The following is an 18,636-nucleotide window of genomic DNA, read 5'->3' as shown; positions in this document are numbered from 1 at the left end:
CCTTCCACGCATCCTGTGCTGCAGCCCCACCCCGCCCCAAGTGGGGGGGTCCCTCTCCACACCTGTGGGCCATTTCTCAGGCTGTGCTCTTGGCTTGGACTGCCCTTTCCCCACTTCTGTCTCCTCTGTGAGCTTCTTCATCCCCTTCCTTTCGTCCTTCCTCCAGGAAGAAGTCCCATGGTTGTTTGCACCCATCCATTACAGCAGGGACTGCACCCTATTTCATTTATTGGTGTGCAAGCCCTTCTCCCCCACTAGACCATAAGCTTGGGGAAAAGGAGGGAACTGTGGGCTCTCATCTCTGTACCCACTCCTGGCAGACCACCTGGCACAAAATCCACTCAGAAAGTATTCACTGGCAGTGAGTTGAGCCATTGTGCTTACATAGCACCAATCTGTGACAGCTTGTCTGACCTGGAATTTCGACCTGTATTTCCTGAAGAAAAGAAATGAATACTGGATTTGAGAGATATATTTCAACATTTCAATTTTATTGTATTTAAGAACTTTTTTGTCTCAGAAAAAAATTACAAAATTCATTGTATAAAATTCATCCAGAGAAATGATTTCAGTCCTGTGTGGTACAAAATACCTTTCCCAAATGGAATAGATGATTTAATTTAAAGCCTCTGTTTTCCTTTTATAACTTTTAGTTTTTTCACAGACTTTCTATTTTAGAACAGTTTTAGGTTTAGAGAAAAATTGAGCAGATAGCACAGAGAGCTCCCATGTACTCTTCACCACACATGGTTTCCCCACTTATTAACGTCTGGCATCAGTGTGCCACATTTGATACAACTGATGAACCCATATTGACACGTTACTATTAACTCAAGTCCATAGCTCATATGAGAGCTCACGCTTTGTGCTGTACATGCTATGGGTTTTGACCAATGCCCAGTGTCATGTATCCACCATCACAGTGTCATACAGAACAGTTACACTGCCCTTCCATCCCCTGTGCCACCTCCTCATCCCTCCCTCTCACTGCCCCTGCAGCTCCTGGCAATCACTGATCATCTTTTTACTGTCTTTGTAGTTTTGCCTGTTCCAGAATGTCATATCCTTTCAGTTTTCAGTAAGTAACCCTCTCACACATTTCAAAAGGTAAAACAGTACAGAAAGGTACCGCTGAGAATTCTTTCTCCCACCCTGTCCCAGTCCCACTGTTCCCCATTAACCTACTACCCCAGGGAAACCACTTGATTAGTTTCTTAGCCTTTGTCTAGCTTTTATTTATGCAAATATGTTTTCTAATTTCCTTTCTTTTTTACACAATTAACAGCATACTATTAGTAGTATACTATATGCACTAATCTGTATCTTGTTTCTTTTCAAATTATAATTATTCTTTTAAAAAAATGCTTCACTGAGAGCAGGGAAGCCACCTTAGTTTTCCAAAAGTCACACAATACATGGTAGTACCAAAGAAATATCTGCTGAGAGGCCGGGCGCGGTGGCTCACGCCTGTAATCCCAGCACTTTGGGAGGCCGAGACGGGCAGATCACGAAGTCAGGAGATAGAGACCATCCTGGCTAACATGGTGAAACCCCGTCTCTACTAAAAAATACAAAAAACTAGCCCGGAGAGGTGGCGTGCGCTTGTAGTCCCAGCTACTCGGGAGGCTGAGGCAGGAGAATGGCGTAAACCCGGGAGGCGGAGCTTGCAGTGAGCTGAGATCCGGCCACTGCACTCCAGCCCAGGCGACAGAGCAAGACTCCGTCTCAAAAAAAAAAACTAAAATTTGCTGGGTGTGATGGCACGCGCCTGTAATCCCAGCTACTCGGGAGGCTGAGGCACAAGAATCGTTTCAACCCAGGAGGCGGAGGTTGAGGTGAGCTGAGATCTCGCCGTTGTACTCCTGCCTGGGTGAGAGAGCAAGACTCTGTCTCAAAAAACAAAACAAAACAATTTTCACCCTTAAAGTGTAACTCAGAAAGATTTACAGTAAGAGCATATATTTAGCTCACAACATATATGTTAGGAAACAAAAGAATGCTGATTAAATATAACTTAGTGGTAGGTAAAGTTGTCTATTTTTTTCCCTATCATGTCTCATAAGGTAATAGATCACAAATATATTTTAGAATTTTTCTTTAGTTTCAAGAATCCAAAGATGGCCAGGCTCCATGGCTCACACCTGTAATCCCAGCACTTTGGAAGGCCAAGGCAGATGGGTCACCTGAGGTCAGGAGTTCAAGACCAGCCTCACCAATGTGGTGAAATCCGTCTACTAAGAATACAAAAATTAGCCAGGCATGATGGCACGTGCCTGTAATCCTAGCTACTCCGGAGGCTGAGGCAGGAGAATTGCTTGAATCCAAGAGAAGGAGATTGCAGTGAGCCAAGATCAAGCCACTGCACTCCAGACAGGGCAACAAGAGCAAAACTCTGTTTCTTTTTTTTTTTTTTTTTGAGACAGGGTCTCACTCTGTCGCCCAGGCTGGAGTGCAGTGGCACGATCTCGGCTCACTGCAAGCTCTGCCTCCCAGGTTCACGCCATTCTCCTGCCTCACCCTCCCAAATAGCTGGAACTACAGGTGCCCGCCACCACGCCCAGCTAATTTTTGTATTTTTAGTAGAGACGGGGTTTCACCATGTTAGCCAGGATGGTCTCAATCTCCTGACCTCATGATCCGCCCGCCTTCCCAAAATGCTGGGATTACAGGTGTGAGCCACGGCACCCAGCCGAGCGAAACTCTGTTTCAAAAAACAACTACATCACCTGCAAAAGATTAAGAGAGAAAAGGAAGCTTTTTCTCTAAAAGCATCTCTTGACAAATAGTGCAGATATCCTCTGAACCAATTTCCTTCTGTTTAATGTACCTGTATCTTGGGTTTTTTTTTTTCCATTTAATTTATCCTGGAGCTCTTTCCATAACAACAACATCCTTTTACTGCTGAACAGAATTCCGTTGTGTGGATGGAACATATTCTATTTCACCAGTCCCCTGTAGCCAGTCACTTGGTTTGTTTCCAATCTTTTGCTTTTTCAAAGTAATAACCTTGTATGCTGTCATTTTGTATGTACACAGGTTTATATGTAGGACACATTCCTAGGACTAGGATTGCTGGACCAATGGATAAAAGTATATTGTGGACGGATAATGCCAAATTACCTTTCAGAGACAGTGGCCCTGTGCACTCCATCAGGCATGTGTGACCACCAAAGCCCCTGTCAGCTGTTTTATTCTATCTCCTTTCCAGTCTCAGGCTCAGTGCAGAACTTTGAGGTAAGCTTTTCTCAAATGTGGGCTCCTAAACTGGCCACAGCCAGCTCTGCCACATGAAAGAGAGCTCAAATGAGACAGAAACAGCCTCTGGGCAGGATTTCTATCCTGCGCAGATATATTTTCCACATTCTAGGAAACCGTGAAGCTTCCAGAGCCACATTTCCCCAGAAACACATCCCCCTGCTGGTGTAGCCAAGCCCCACAAGCTGTGCTTCCCTGGCACCTCAAAGCCAAGCACCATGGATGCCACTTGCCATGGGTGCCTACAATTTCAAATAATGAGAAATAAGAAATTTCAGCTTCTCAGTCCCTCTAGCCAACATTTCAGGTGCATGACAGCCTCAGGTGGCAAGCGGCTACTCTCCCGGACAGGGCAGAAGATGGAACGCCCCATCCCTGGGGAAGATCACGAGGTCAGGAGATCGAGACCATCCTGGCTAACACAGTGAAACCCCGTCTCTACTAAAAATACAAAAAAATTAGCCGGGCGTGGTGGCGGGCACCTGTAGTCCCAGCTACTTGGGAGGCTGAGGCAGAAGAATGGCGTGAACCTGGGAGGCGGGGGTTGCAGTGAGCCAAGATCGCACCACTGCACTCCAGCCTGGCGACAGAGTGAGACTCTGTCTCAAAAGAAAAAAAAAAAAGAAGAAGAAGAAAGTGTGCCAAGAACTCCAAGAGCTCCAAAGGACCATACCTGTGGGACGGGATTACCCACAAAACCTGAAACAGGCCCTTGGACCCATCCTCATGAAAAAGATCACTGTACAAACATTTGCCTGCTGGGCTCTGCATGACTGTGCATTTCAGTAGAATCAGCTGGAGGTCCATTAACAGTGATTTTTTAAAAAGCCCTCAAATGATGGTCATCTTCTCTTCAGGTGGCTCCACACGCTGAGGTCCCATATGCCTGAAGGTCTGGCCTCCCCGGTTACATGGCTGTGCACCTCCTGGGGGCACTTGGGGCTGCGTTTGCTTTCTTCCTGATGTTTTCTGTTAAAAACAAGAATCTTATTTCCTCTGTTGCCTAAGCTCTGCCTCACAGGACTGGTTTTATGTTTTAATTGCCTGCCAGAGTTTGTGTTAAAAGAAGATGCAACAACTATATTTAAGAACATTTTGGGGAAAGAAAGGTAGCATCCCTAATCCCTCTACCCTGAAATGACTCTTAGCTTTTCCACCTGGCCTATAGCAGCTGTGGGGGGAAATCCTTTCCTTTTTTCCCTCAATAATATGCTAGAAATATTTCCCTCAGCAATATGCTAGAAATATGTCGGCATTGGTTTTCTTTGTTGCCTCATAACTAATGGAGCCTTCACAACTGTCAGTGACGGCCTAGTGCCCCATTCTGTGGTTGCCCCATCATGTACCACGTCAGTGGGTATCACAGCGTTTAAGGCTTTTCATCATGAGCTGATTTTGTTTTTAACGAGGGGTTAGTACTAGAACCTTCTGTCCTGCTTGTCTGATGATTCCACAGAACACTCTGAATCCCAAATCAGGCTTTTGAAATTGGCATACTCAAATAAGTTGTGATGACCTCAGAAGGTTTATTTGACCTGATTTAACTGGTTCAACTCATATTAAGTCAGTTTTGGCTCCTATGTCTTAATGTTTGTGAAAAAGAAGTCTGAAGGTGGCTTATTCCAAAATGGAAAAAAAATATCAAGGTATAGAAGGCTGGTAAGCAAGAGATTCTGGACAGCATCACTGGCTCCGGGGCTGTGGAGGTCACAGGGTTCAGTTTGGGCCAACACCAGGGCCAGGAGGCACTGTAGTTTGCCCAAGGGAAAAGGGGGCAGGGCTCGGGGTAGGAATCTGGAAGGCCCAAAGCCAGCATCACAGCATTCTTGTCTGAGCAGCCCTTGGAGGGCCCTGCTGCATTCCAGTGGGGGCCACCCAGCTCCTGAGAAGAAGGCCAGCAGAGTACGCTCTTACCAGCCAGGTCCCTCCTGCCAATGGCCACAAGGCCCTCGAACAGTGCTTTGCTGGGGTTCTCACCAGCCGTGGACACGCCATGCAGCCAAATGAGCAGCATTCGGTGGCCATGCTCCTGATAGCTTCTGGTGCCTGAGGACAGTGAGGGAGGAGAGAGGGAGAAGGAGCCAATGGGGCCACTTGACCAGAGCGCCTGTCTATGCCACCCTGCACCGCCTCCTGAACATGCCCAGGTGGGAAGGAGGCCAAAAGCCTCCAAGGCCCTTCTCCCTGCTCCAGCCAAGCTCAGCCTGGAGATGGGTAAGGGGAGTGGAGGAGCAGCCTCTCAGAGAGAGGGGGAAAGGGTTTGTGTCTTGGTCTCTAGAACCTCCCCAGCCCCAGGCCTTCTCCTGAACACCCACTATACACTCTGTTGGTGTCACTCTGAATGGAGAAAGAATTGACATTCATTGTTGTGGTACCATGATGCACAAACTGTACACTTCACCTCTCTGGCTGCTCAAAATAATCTGTGTCTTGCATGATAGTGGTCCTAATTTACAGATGAGAATACAGCTTAGTCAGAGACGGAGCTGGCCATGCTCTTTCCCCTGCACTGGTGGTTCTCAGACTCAGCTGCTCCTGGGAAACACCTAGGGCCCATGTCACCCCCAGAGAGTCTCATGTACCTGGGTCTGGGTGCAGCCTAGGCATTTAATGGTTTTAAAGTTTCCTAGGTGGTTCCAACATACAACCATGTTTGGAAAATAATTGCCCACACGGCATGGGGTTAACATGCTATTCGGCTGGCTGTGATTCAGCTGGCTCTCCTGTGTTGGGGAAACAGATAGATGCTGGGCCAGGTCCATCAGGTCCAGGTCACTCCATTTGCCCCTCTGACCTTCCATGTCCCTTTTGGGGCCCTCAGCAGGCATGTCCTCACGGTGCTGCCCTTGGTGTGGTGGCACTTCCGCTTGACCCAGTGGTCTCAACACCATTTGTTAAATATCTCTGCCCCCACCACTGTAATGTACAAGTGCTTCTTTATCATATATGAAAGTTCTTATCTGCAGCAGCGTTTACTTTTGAACTCTGCTCTATTCCACTGATCAATTTGCATATTTTTGTGTTAGGAATCTCTCTCTTTTTTTTTCTTTGGGAGACAGAGTCTCACTCTATCCCTCAGGCTGGAGTGTAGTGGTGTGATTTCGGCTTACTGCAAACTCTGCCTCCCGGGTTCAAGCGATTCTCACGCCTCAGCCTCTCGAGTAGCTGGGATTACAGGAGCCCCCCATTACAGGAGCCCGGCTAATTTCTGTATTTTTAGTAGAGACGGGACTTCACCATTTTGGCCAGGCTGGTCTCGAACTCCTAACTTTAGGTGATCCCCCACCTAGGCCTCCCAAAGTGCTGGGATTACAGGCGTGAGCCACCATGCTTGATCCAGGTATCTCTTTATGTAATTTTAATTTGGCTTTATAAAACGCTGAGTCTGCTTGGCTTAGATCCCCTTTATTGTTTTCCCCCAGAATGTTCACTTTTATATCCTTGTTTATTCTTTCAAATTGTAGAATACTTCAATCAAGTTTCAAAATCTCCTATTTTGATTAAAATTAGATCAAATTTTAATCGAATTGGGGAAAACTGATATCTGTATGATACTTTTTCTTGCCACAAATACAGAATGTCATTCCATTTACACAAATCATCTTTTAGAGTTGAACCATTATTGTTTTATTCGTATGTGTCATCTGTATTTGTCTTTTAGGTTTTCCAGGTGAAACACACACACCATTGTAAATGGAGTCTCTTTTAAAAGATTCTCTATATATACTTTTTGCCCATTTAACAATGGTTCATAGGAGTTCTGTGGTGTTAGTATATTTTCTATATTTAGCCATCTCCTTGAATTATTTAATTCTAAGATTTTTTTTTAGTTGATTCCTCTGGATGTCCTATCTATATTAAATATGCCATCTGAAATTAATAAGTCTCTCTCTTCCTTTACAATATTTCCACTCCTTATTTCTATTTCCTTTTCATATCTTAGTGCCAGGGCCCAAATTTTCCATATAGATGTTGAATAATAGTGACAACAGCAGGCCCTCTTCTTTTTACCAAGAATGGTTTAGTTTAGGCGTAAACAGTGGGTATCAGTTTGGGCTGATTGGTGAAGAATGTGAAATTCACAATCAATGGAGAGGGAGAGGCAGAGTGTGCACCCTGGGCGGATGCCTGGAGGAGGGACAGAGCACCAGGTGTGTTGGGACCAGGCTGTGGGTTGCACAGGCTCTTTCCTAGAAGCACAGAAAACTGAACACATTTCAGGTGCCCCACCCCTCCGCCCACTGGTTGCTTGGAGGGAGGAGAGGCAAGGTGCTACCTGTCCACTGTTGTTCGATGGCGTAGACATGCGCCTCTGTGAAATCCCAGGAATATGCCAGCTTCTTCCACTCACGGGGCTGCAGATGCCTGGAGGCCAGCCGCCACAGCACAGAACGGAGCTGCTGTGTTTCCTGCCGATGGTCCTGCTTAAAGGACAAGCTCTTCCCAGAGGGGTCACTGAGGTCCCTGCATGAAAGGTGGTCCTGTGGGGCAGATCCCAAAAGTGCAGAAGCTCTCCCTCATGATCCCAGACACGGGCAATGCCGAGCCAAGGGCCCTATGACCCTCCTACCACCACTGCTGGGGAGCCTGGGAGCTGGAGTCAGCAAGGGCCAGGGGCTTAACGTCCTCTCTTCTGGTTTCTCACTCCATGCCTTGCCTTGACCTCTGGAACCCAAGTTGCTCCCACTGTGCTTCCACCCGGAATTCCTCTGCTCACCTTCCTGCCCCTCAACCTCATTGTCATAGTCAAAAGACCACCCATGTGCCACTTCCAGGGAGCCTTTCCAAATTCCTCCGGTCACCTGCCTCCTTCCTGTGTTCTTAGAGCATGGGTATCGGCAGAAGTACTCCGAAGCTTTGGCCAAAACCAGGCAGGGCAGGTATCAGATTTGCTGAATCACAACAGGTAGTAAAGGGTAGGATTAAAAAATCCTTTCTAGCAAAGCAGGCAATGAAATTAGAGGTTACGAAAGAATTCTTTTTTTTTTTTTTTGAGACGGAGTCTTGCTCTGTCGCCCAGGCTGGAGTGCAGTGGCCGGATCTCAGCTCACTGCAAGCTCCGCCTCCCAGGTTCACGCCATTCTCCTGCCTCAGCCTCCCGAGTAGCTGGGACTACAGGCACCCGCCACCTCGCCCTGCTAATTTTTTTTGTATTTTTTAGTAGAGACGGGGTTTCACCATGTTAGCCAGGATGGTCTTGATCTTGTGACCTCGTGATCTGCCCGTCTCGGCCTCCCAAAGTGCTGGGATTACAGGCTTGAGCCACCGCGCCCGGCCGGTTACGAAAGAATTCTATCATAGCATACATGAAGCCCACAGAAGCCTAAGGCCCTCTAAAGGGAATGGATGCAGAGTTCTGGTTGTTAAGTTCAGGGTGAAAAAAATCACCCTGGTTTCTGCAATTCCAAAGCTTACATCATAGTCAACAGTCTCTGGCAATCACTGTGAGGTGAAGCTTGGTTCTCACCTGGGGTATTAAAAACTGGTCCCCTGGGGCAGTGTTTTCAGCCCCATCTGCACACTGAGACCATCTGGGAACTTTAAGAACCACTGATGTGTGGCCCCCACCTCAGAGATTCTACCTGAATTGGCCTGGGGGTCCAGGGGGGATTTGTGATTCTGACATGCAGCCACTGCCTTAGTGGTGAGGACCTGTAAAGCCTGAAGTGGCTTAGTACTCAGCACAGAGATGAATCAGTTAGTCCAACCCACAGTATTCACATTTTGGGATTATATTTAGGAATAATCTGTTGTATGTAAAGGGGTCATGTTTAAGGGAATCTAGCATATCAGTGGGAGAACATCTTATGATTCCTACTGAAATTTATCTACCAATTGATTTTGAAACAGTGATTTTTATTTAAAAGGGATAAGAGTTTACTAAGTTTGTAAACCACACTGGAATGTTTAAGATATTTGAGATTCTTTGTAGTTTTAGTTAATAGTCTTATTAGGATAATTTAAGAATTTAAGAAGCATTTGAAGTGCTTAAAAAGAAAATCTGGCTGGGCACGGTAGTTCAAGCCTGTAATCCCAGCACTTTGGGAGGCCGAGACGGGCGGATCATGAGGTCAGGAGATTGAGACCATCCTGGCTAATACGGTGAAACCCCGTCTCTACAAAAAAATACAAAAAACTAGCTAGGTGAGGTGGCGGGCGCCTGTAGTCCCAGCTACTCAGGAGGCTGAGGCAGGAGAATGGCATAAACCTGGGAGGCAGAGCTTGCAGTGAGCTGAGATAAAGCCACTGCACTCCAGCCTGAGCGACAGAGCGAGACTCCGTCTCAAAAAAAAAAAAAAAAAAAATAAGAAAATCTGTTATATTAAGTTTATTTATTCAGTTTCAGTGTTTAAGGTAGTTTGACTAAGTTTAAACACAGGACCCAACATTACTCAAAAGATTTCCCTGAAACTGACTGGAAAAATTTACTAGTTGTATAGATAGAATAATAAGATTTATCAAATGAATTTTAAAGTTTAAGAAAAAACTAGGGGCCGGGCGCGGTGGCTCAAGCCTGTAATCCCAGCACACTGTGGGAGGCCAAGACGGGCGGATCACGAGGTCAGGAGATAGAGACCATCCTGGCTAATCCAGTGAAACCCCGTCTCTACTAAAAAATACAAAAAACTAGCTGGGCGAGGTGGCGGGCGCCTGTAGTCCCAGCTACTCAGGAGGCTGAGGCAGGAGAATGGCGTAAACCTGGGAGGCGGAGCTTGCAGTGAGCTGAGATCCGGCCACTGCACTCCAGCCTGGGCGACAGAGCGAGACTCCGTCTCAACAAAAAAAAAAAGAAAAAACTAGGTTTTTAAATGTATAATTTAGCAGATTCAATACAGATGCCTCTCAACTTATGATGGCATTATGTCTTGATAAAAATATCATAAATTGGCCAGGCGCGGTGGCTCACGCCTGTAAACCCAGCACTTTGGGAGGCTGAGGTGGGTGGATCACAAGGTCAGGAGATCGAGACCATCCTGGCCAACATAGTGAAACCCTGTCTCTACCAAAAATACAAAAAAAATTAGCCGGGCATGGTGGCACGTGCCTGTAGTCCCAGCTACTTGGGAGGGTGAGGCAGGAGAGTCGCTTGAACCCGGGAGGTGGAGGTTACAGCGAGCAGAGATTGCACCACTGCACTCCAGCCTGGGTGACAGGGTGAGACTCTGTCTCGATAAATAAATAAATAAATAAAATATATATATATCATAAAAGTTGAAAATGCATTTAATCTACCTAACCTACAGACCATCATAGTTTAGCTTAGCCTACCTTACATGTGCTCAGTACACTTACATTAGCTTATAGTGGAGCAAATCATCTAACACAAAGCCAATTTTGTAATAAAGCACTGAATATCTCATGTCATTTATTGAATATTATATTGAAGTGAAAAACAGCATGGCTGTACGGGTACTGAAAGTACGGTTTCTACTTAATGTGTATCGCTTTTGCGCCATCATAAAGTAGAAAAGTCATAAGCTGAACCATTGTAATTGGGGACCGATTGTATTAACTTTGAAAGCTGAAGTAAATGCAAAATTATTTTCTGTATATAAAAACAACCCCCAAGGACACCAGAAAACTCCCTACCTCCATTTGCTAACTGGAATAGCAAACATTCTGCCACTCCTCTGTCCCAAGTCCACAGGAGACATTGCTAATCAATCCCAGCACACTTACTTCTGGCTCAGAAAGTTGCCTGAGCATGACATCCCAAGCAGCAGTTCAATCACCTGGAGATGGCATGAGATGGAACCACCTGCCATCTCTTTTTCACACATGTCCATATGCATTCATGCATGCATGCAATTCGTCAGCTGGAAGCTACAGCAGTGTCCAGCAGTATCTCCACGCTGGCATGGACCTCAGTCTGCCTTGTTTCAGCATGTTTGGACACTTGCCCATCACCAGATCCTCACAAACAACTGTGGTAGCATACAAGGTAGTGATTATCACCCACCTGGAGCCTGAGGGACCCAGAATTGGTCAGGGCTGGAATTCAAAGCCAGCTCCATCCGGAGCCAAAATCACTCCCTTTTCAATGAGGAAAAGATCAAGCGTGAGGCCTCCATACCTTCTCCCATCTGTAGAAACGATCAGCTTTTATGATCATGTCCACCAGGCTGACATGGTTGCTGCGGGCGGCCACTGCCAGGGCAGTTTTTCCCTGCTGCAATTAAGAGGCAAGAAGAGAAGCCACAGTTTCTACAGAAGGGGTACAAAAGGGCCTCTAGCACTGAGCACAAACCCTCCTGCCCACAAGAAGTGCTTTCCAGGCCGGGCGCGGTGGCTCAAGCCTGTAATCCCAGCACTTTGGGAGGCCGAGACGGGCGGATCACGAGGTCAGGAGATCGAGACCATTCTGGCTAACACGGTGAAACCCCAACTCTACTAAAAAATACAAAACAAAACTAGCCGGGCAAGGTGGCGGGCACCCATTGTCCCAGCTACTCAGGAGGCTGAGGCAGGATAATGGCGTAAACCCGGGAGACAGAGCTCGCAGTGAGGCTGAGCATCGTCGGCCCACGGCACTCCCAGCGCGACCAGAGCGAGACTAGGTCCGTATCAAAAAAAAAAAAGAAAAAAAAAAAAAAAACCCGGAAGTGCTTTCCAGCAGTCTACACTGAGAGCAGAATGATCTTCTGGTTTTCTGGGCATGATGGGGATATGGAAAAGTCACAAATAGAATAAAGCAATAGCAATACATAATTCCAATGACCATCTCTTATGTTTCTTTAGAAATTAGGAAGCTTTAGAGCTTATGAAACTCAGCCCTCATTAACTCTTCAACATCCCCTGTGAAATAGGGGTTCCTACCCACTTTTCAGGTGAAGAAACCAGAGCCCAGAGATGGTGGCTTGGTGGGTTTTGTTTGTTTGTTTGTTTGTTTTTTGTTTTGTATTTTTGATACAGAGTCTTGCTCTGTCGCCTGGGCTGGAGTGCAGTGGTGCAATCTTGGCTCACGGCAAGCTCCACCTCTCGGTTCACGCCATTCTCCTGCCTCAGCCTCCCGAGTGGCTGGGACTACAGGCGCCCCACCACACCCAGCTAATTTTTTTGTATTTTTAGTAGAGATGAGGTTTCACTGTGTTAGCCAGAATGGTCTCGATCTCCTGAAGTCGTGATCCACCCGCCTCCGCCTCCCAAAGTGCTGGGATTACAGGCATAAGCCACCGCGCCCGGCCTGAAGGCTTGGGTTTATTATGTCACTTTTGCCCACCTCCCATCGCGCCTCCTTTTCTCCAGGCCTCCCAGACAGTTACCTCCACAGACCTGCAGTGAGATGGGAAGCTCCCCTTCACATCTGGCCAGCTGCCCTGGTGCCTAGCTCAAAGAAGGGAGCCCCCTCCTAGGTCCAGCTTCAGGATCTGATCCTGGCCCCCAGCTCTACCCCACACCATCCCAGGCTGGCCTCGCTGAGTCACATGTGCAGGTGCCCCTCTCCCCATACACCTGTGACCTCCCAGCCTCATACCAAGTCTTCGGCTCTTCTGAGACCACTAGCACCTGTGGAAATAGCTGTCACAGTGAGCTAGGAAGCTTCCCCACACCCGGTCCCACATGTAGGGGTTGTTGGGCAGTACTGTGGGCAGTACTTCTACTCCCCAACCCTACCAGGTGACTCAGGAGGTCACAGTCTGATGGGGGCCATAAAGGAGAAAGCAATCATTTCACAGGCCTATACCAGAAAGGGGTGGGCCAAGGCTGAGGGACCTTAGTATAGAGAGGGGAAGGTGGTCAGGAAGGCTTCCTGGAGGAGATTGCATTTGAGCTGGTATAGAAAGGATGGCAGTCCTTGAACACCCTGAGAGGGAGGAGGGAGGGGGCATTCAAAGCAGGGTCTCTGGCAAAGGGGGAGCCATGAAAGCCTGAAGCAAGGTAGGTTGTAAGCAGAGGTACCTTATCTCTCAGGTTTAAGTCAACCCCAGCAATGAGGAGCATCTCTGCTATGTCCTGCCAGGCGTGCTCTGCAGCCAGGTGAAGGGGTGTCTGCTGCCTCTAGGGGAGAAGCCAAGGGAACAGGTAAGTGAAAAGCACATGGGGTGGCCTGCCGCCCTAAGTCAAGCTCCACAATCATCCTAGTATATTTCTTCTAGTCTTTTCTTTAATACAGAATGTTTTTAGTTTGTTGGTTTTACATACATGAGATCATCCTATATGTACATTTTACATCTTTTTTTACCCCAACATGACACTTTTTGTGTACTATAAACTCTGATAAACACCATTTTTGATAACTCCATAATAGCCTATTTGTGTCTGTTCCATAATTTACCTAACCACTTCCCTATTATTAAATATTGAGGCCATTTTCAAAGTGAAGACTGATAAATAATACTGCAGTGAATATCTCTGTGCATGAGCTTTTAATATGTTTCTCAAGGCTCAGTTTCCAGCAGTGCTCATACGTATCATTTAAAGGTATATGATATATTCTGCCAAACTGCTTTCGACTCCCAGTGGCTCTGTAAGCCATGCCCTTGCTGGTACTGAGAATTATGTGGTTGGTGGGTAGATTGTGGGGACAGGATTTAAAAGGGCTCTTTACTGATCACAGCTTCAGGAATCAGAGGCCTCTTTTTTTTTTTTTTGAGACGGAGTCTTGCCCTGTCACCCAGGCTGGAGTGCAGTGGCCAGATCTCAGCTCACTGCAAGCTCCGCCTTCCGGGTTCACGCCATTCTCCTGCCTCAGCCTCCCGAGTAGCTGGGACTACAAGCGCCCGCCACCGCGCCCGGCTAATTTTTCGTTTTTTTTTAGTAGAGACAGGGTTTCACCATGTTAGCCAGGATGGTCTCGATCTCCTGACCTCGTGATCCACCCGTCTCGGCCTCCCAAAGTGCTGGGATTACAGGCATGAGCCACCGCACCTGGCCCAGAGGCCTCTTTTTACACAAGACTGCCTCAGTCACCCCTGCCCTGGGAATTTTCCCTAAGGAAAAAAAGCAATGAAAGGAAAAGGTTGAATGTAAAAAGATATTCACTGCAATGTTATAGATCATGGCCAAAACTTGGGAACACCCAAAATGTTCAAAAGAGGAGAATGATGAACAAAACGATATTCCCTTCAACAACTATTTAAATTACCTTTTAAAAGCTAAAAAAAAAAAAAAAAAAGCAATTCCTCAACTCTGGGCCATGCTAGGAGACCACATGGAGACCTCCCAGCCTGGGAGGGTTTCCAGAAGCTCCCTGGGGCCCGGAAGGTCTCTGTAGCCACTTACATTGTCCATGGCATTCAAGTCACTGTGAGAGTTGATGAGGAGCTGGACCAAGGCAGGGAAGTTGTGCCTCACAGCGAGGTGCAGAGGAGAGGCACCCTGCTGTGGGAGGAGATACATGGATCAATCGATGAGTCCCTCCCAGGACTGCCCAGCTCCAGGCTGGTGCTGGGGACAGGAGGAGGGAAGGGTATAGTGCTTCTGGGTTTGGCCCTTTTAGCTTCTTGGCTGACATGGATGGCCTTAGGCAATTAAGGTCCCAAAGCTTGAATTCCTGGAGCTCCAAACTGATCCTCTAGATGGGTGAGAGTCTGAAGACCCAAGGGTGAGACCCTGCTATGTCAGGAACTCACCATGTGACCTCGGGCAAGTCATTTCCCTTCTCTGCTACTCTTCATCTGGCAAGTGAGGTTTGCCATGGTCCCTCCTAGCAACAATACCTGAAGATTCTCTGACATCTCATTTAATCCACACATCAACCTAGGAAGTATATAGGGATGGTGTTCTTATTAGTATCTTCATCTTACAAACAGAAACACTGAAGTTCAGAAAACTTAAGTGACCAAGGATACATAGCTAATAGGAACTATGTCTTATTGGACTTTCTACTCCCACTGCGTCCACACCCCCAATACCTAGGTACCTAGTACCTGATAACTGTTTGTGTAGAAAATGAATGAATGAGAGAGCCAGCTGGGACCAGAAAAGATACCTCACTCCAAGTTCAATTCTCCTTCAACAGTGGAAGACACCATCCTCAATAGTCTCCTGTGGCCCCCTGAGTAAATGACAAAGAGGGGATACTCCCTCCTCTCTAGGTGATAGAGTGACACACATACTGTGGAATAGTACAAGGCCAATAAAATTGATGTTAGAAACTAATACTTATTATGGAAAACATCCTCATGTATTGAGCTATAAAAGGGTTACAGAACAGAATACACACACACATAAAACAAAAATGCCCATTATTGCCATTACTAATTTAGGCCAGTGGGTATGGAGTGTTATCAATATTAGAAAAGAAGATTTGAACAAAAAATTATTTGAGACATGTAATTGTATATTTACAAAGAGCTCGCACAGTTGCTCTGTCTTACCATGTGATGCCTCCCATCATGTCACAACACAGCAGTAAGCCCCTTACAAGAGGCTAGTACCATGTTCTAGGACTTTCCAGCCTCTAGAACCATGAGCTAAATAAATCTCTATTCTTTATAAGTCACCCAGTCTACGGTATTCAGTTATAGCAACACAAAATGGACTAGGACACCTTTCCCTGCCAAAAATCCTAGTAGAATGAAGTCATATAGAAGACAAAAATACTCTTCAGTAGCATTCTTGTATTGAATGCTTATGAGAAATGACATATAATTTTAAAAAAGATATTCTAGTCACAATGACAGCCAAAAAATATAAACTAATTATGAAGGATATAATTAGAAATGAGTAAGACAAAGGTAAACCAAAGCTATATAACATCACTTAGGGATATAAAAGAAGACATAAAGAAATGGCAAGGCCAGGTGTGGTAGCTCACACCTGTAATCCCAGTACTTTGGGAGACTAAGGTGGGAGGACCACTTGAGCCCAGGAGTTCGAGATCAGCCTGGATAACATAGTGGGACCCCGTCTCTACAAGAAATTTAAAACAAAATTAGCTGAGCATACTGGTGCACACCTGTAGTCCCAGCTACCTAGGAGGCTGAGGCAGGAGGATTGCTTGAGCCCAAGAGGACGAGGCTGCAGCGAGCCATGATCCTACCACTTCACTCCAACCTGGGCAACAGCGTGAGACCTTGTCTCTAAAAAAATCTATCTATCTAGGCTGGGTGCAGTGGCTTACGCCTGTAATCCCAGCACTTTGGGAGGCGGAGGCGGGCGGATCACGAGGTCAGGAGATCGAGACCATCCTGGCTAACACGGTGAAACCCCATCTCTACTAAAAAAAAATTACAAAAAATTAGCCGGGATTGGTGGCGGGCGCCTATAGTCCCAGCTAGTCAGGAGGCTGAGGCAGGAAAATGGCATGAACCCGGGAGGCGGAGCTTGCAGTAATCTGAGATCACGCCACTGCACTCCAGCCTGGGCGACAGAGCGAGATTATGTCTAAAAAAAAAAAAAATCTATCTATCTATCTATCTATCTATCTATCTATCTATCTATCTATCTATCATTCTATCCCCACCATGCACTGTGGAGACAATCCTCTTACCTAAAGCTCTCTCCCATCTGTCAAATATTTTTGTCCTAATTTGTTAATTTTAACCATTCTGAAAAGTAGTATATCATAATGTATTTCTCAAACTGCAGTATATCTCAAAAAGTAGTATATCATAGTATATCATATTACACTTCCCTAATAGCTAATGCTGTTAAACATCTTTTCATGTGCTTATTTGCCATCTGCATATCCTCTTCAGTGAAATGTCTATTCATGTCTTTTGCCCATTTTTTTTTTTTTACCTTGAGTTTTGAGAGCTCTTTATATACTCTACACATTAGCCTTTATAAGACATGTGATTTGCAAATCTTCTCTCTTGGTCCGTAGCTTGTTTTTTCATCCTCTTAACAGATCCTTTGCGGAGCAAAATTTTTAAATTTTGATGAGGTCCAATTAATCAAATTTTGCTCCTATGGATCATGTTTTGGTGTCAAGTCTAAGAACTCTTTGGGCTAACCCTAGATCCAAAAATTTTCCTCCTTATATTTTTTCTAAAAGCTTTATAGTTTTACATTTAAGTCTGTGATCCATTTGGAGTTAATTTTGTATAAGATGTGAGGTTTTAGTTGAGGCTCATTTTTTTGCCTGTGGATATACAGTTGCTTCAGTACCATTTTTTGAAGAGGCTATCAAACTTTCCTCCACTGAATTGCTTTTGCATCTTCAATAAAAATCAGTTGGACATATTTTCTTTTTTTTTTTTTTGAGATGGAGTCTTGCTCTGTCACCTAGGCTGGAGTGCAGTGACGTGATCTTGGCTCACTGAAGCTCTGCCTCCCGGGTTCATGCCATTCTCCTGCCTCAGCCTCCCGAATAGCTGGGACTACAGGCACCCGCCACCATGCCTTTACTTTCTGGCACTACAAGATGCTCCAGACTCACCCTATATGTTAGTATTCCCTGCCCTAGTCCTAGACTTAGCCATTTTCCCAAAGAATCCTGGTTCCTTGTAGTAGGGAATTTGCACACTGCTTTGTTCACATTACTATATCTTTAAGGTCTTTCCATACAAGTACATTTTTTGAAAACTGTCCTCATTCTTTTTTATTTATTTTATTTTATTTATTTATTTTTATTTATTTTTTGAGACGGAGTCTTACTCTGTCACCCAGGCTGGAGTACAGTGGCACAATCTCGGCTCACTGCAACCTCTGCTTCCCGGGATCAAGCAATTCTTCTGCCTCAGCCTCCTGAGTAGCTGGGACTACAGGTGTGCGCCACCACGCCCGGCTAATTTTTTGCATTTAGTAGAGATGGGGTTTCACCATGTTGGCCAGGCTGGTCTCGAACTCATGACCTCATGATCCTCCTGCCTCGGCCTCCCAAAGTGCTGGGATTACAGGCGTGAGCCACCTCGCTGCCCGGCAGTCCTCGTACTTTTTTATAGTTACACAGTATTCCATTGCAGGGATGGGCCATAATTTATTACATTGTCTCCTAAACATGGGTTTCAATCTTTTGCTATTACAAATGATACTGCAGCAAAAACCTTGTACATAGTATCATTCCATACATGTGGAAGTATGTCTGTAGAATAAATTCCTAGATTTGTTGAGTCAAAGGGCACATGTGTTTGTATGTTTTATACATATTGATAAATTGCCCTCTGAACAGATTGTACCAATTTCTACCCCTTCCAGTAATATATGAAGGTGCCTATTTCCCTACAGCTTTGTCAACCCACTTGGCAAAACTTTTGGATTTTTGCCAACCTAATGAGTGAAGAATTGTATCTCCATGTAGTATTAATTTGCATTTCTCTTTTTTTTTTTTTGAGACGAAGTCTCACTCTGTCGCCCAGGCTGGAGTGCAGTGGCTGGATCTCGGCTCACTGCAAGCTCTGCCTCCCGGGTTTACGCCATTCTCCTGCCTCAGCCTCCCGAGTAGCTGGGACTACAGGTACCCATCACCACGCCCGGCTAATTTTTTTTTTTTTT

At 45.9% G+C, this 18,636-nt stretch overlaps 1 protein-coding gene and 1 long non-coding RNA gene across 9 annotated transcripts in view; one reads left to right on the top strand and one right to left on the bottom strand.

Annotated features, from left to right (window-relative positions):
* Positions 1–2,643: 2,643 nt before the first annotated feature.
* ANKDD1A (ankyrin repeat and death domain containing 1A) overlaps positions 2,644–18,636 on the bottom strand; it is a 44,826-nt gene continuing 28,833 nt past the window's right edge. For 6 of the 8 annotated variants that reach the window (XM_017885133.1, XM_017885129.1, XM_017885131.1 and 3 more), the window contains 6 exons: positions 14,479–14,577; positions 13,156–13,254; positions 11,330–11,425; positions 7,532–7,736; positions 5,170–5,301; positions 2,644–4,224 (listed from right to left, as the gene is read on the bottom strand). In XM_017885133.1, coding sequence (XP_017740622.1) covers positions 4,163–4,224; positions 5,170–5,301; positions 7,532–7,736; positions 11,330–11,425; positions 13,156–13,254; positions 14,479–14,577 — 693 coding nt within the window. In that variant the 3' untranslated portion in view covers positions 2,644–4,162. The remainder of the gene's footprint in view (positions 4,225–5,169; positions 5,302–7,531; positions 7,737–11,329; positions 11,426–13,155; positions 13,255–14,478; positions 14,578–18,636) is intronic. The other 2 variants (XM_017885130.1, XM_017885136.1) reach the window with 2 other exon arrangements.
* The window catches only part of LOC108537555 (uncharacterized), a 37,920-nt gene continuing 32,474 nt past the window's right edge, over positions 13,191–18,636 (top strand). The window contains exon 1 of the long non-coding RNA XR_001887855.1: positions 13,191–13,278. This is a non-coding gene — a long non-coding RNA (uncharacterized LOC108537555). The remainder of the gene's footprint in view (positions 13,279–18,636) is intronic.

The sequence above is a fragment of the Rhinopithecus bieti genome, unplaced genomic scaffold (genome assembly GCF_001698545.2).
Source record: "Rhinopithecus bieti isolate Rb0 unplaced genomic scaffold, ASM169854v2 scaffold_13262, whole genome shotgun sequence".
NCBI classification, from domain to species: domain Eukaryota; kingdom Metazoa; phylum Chordata; class Mammalia; order Primates; family Cercopithecidae; genus Rhinopithecus; species Rhinopithecus bieti.
Note: the sequence above shows the minus strand (reverse complement) of the source record. Positions and strands in the feature narration are given on the sequence as shown.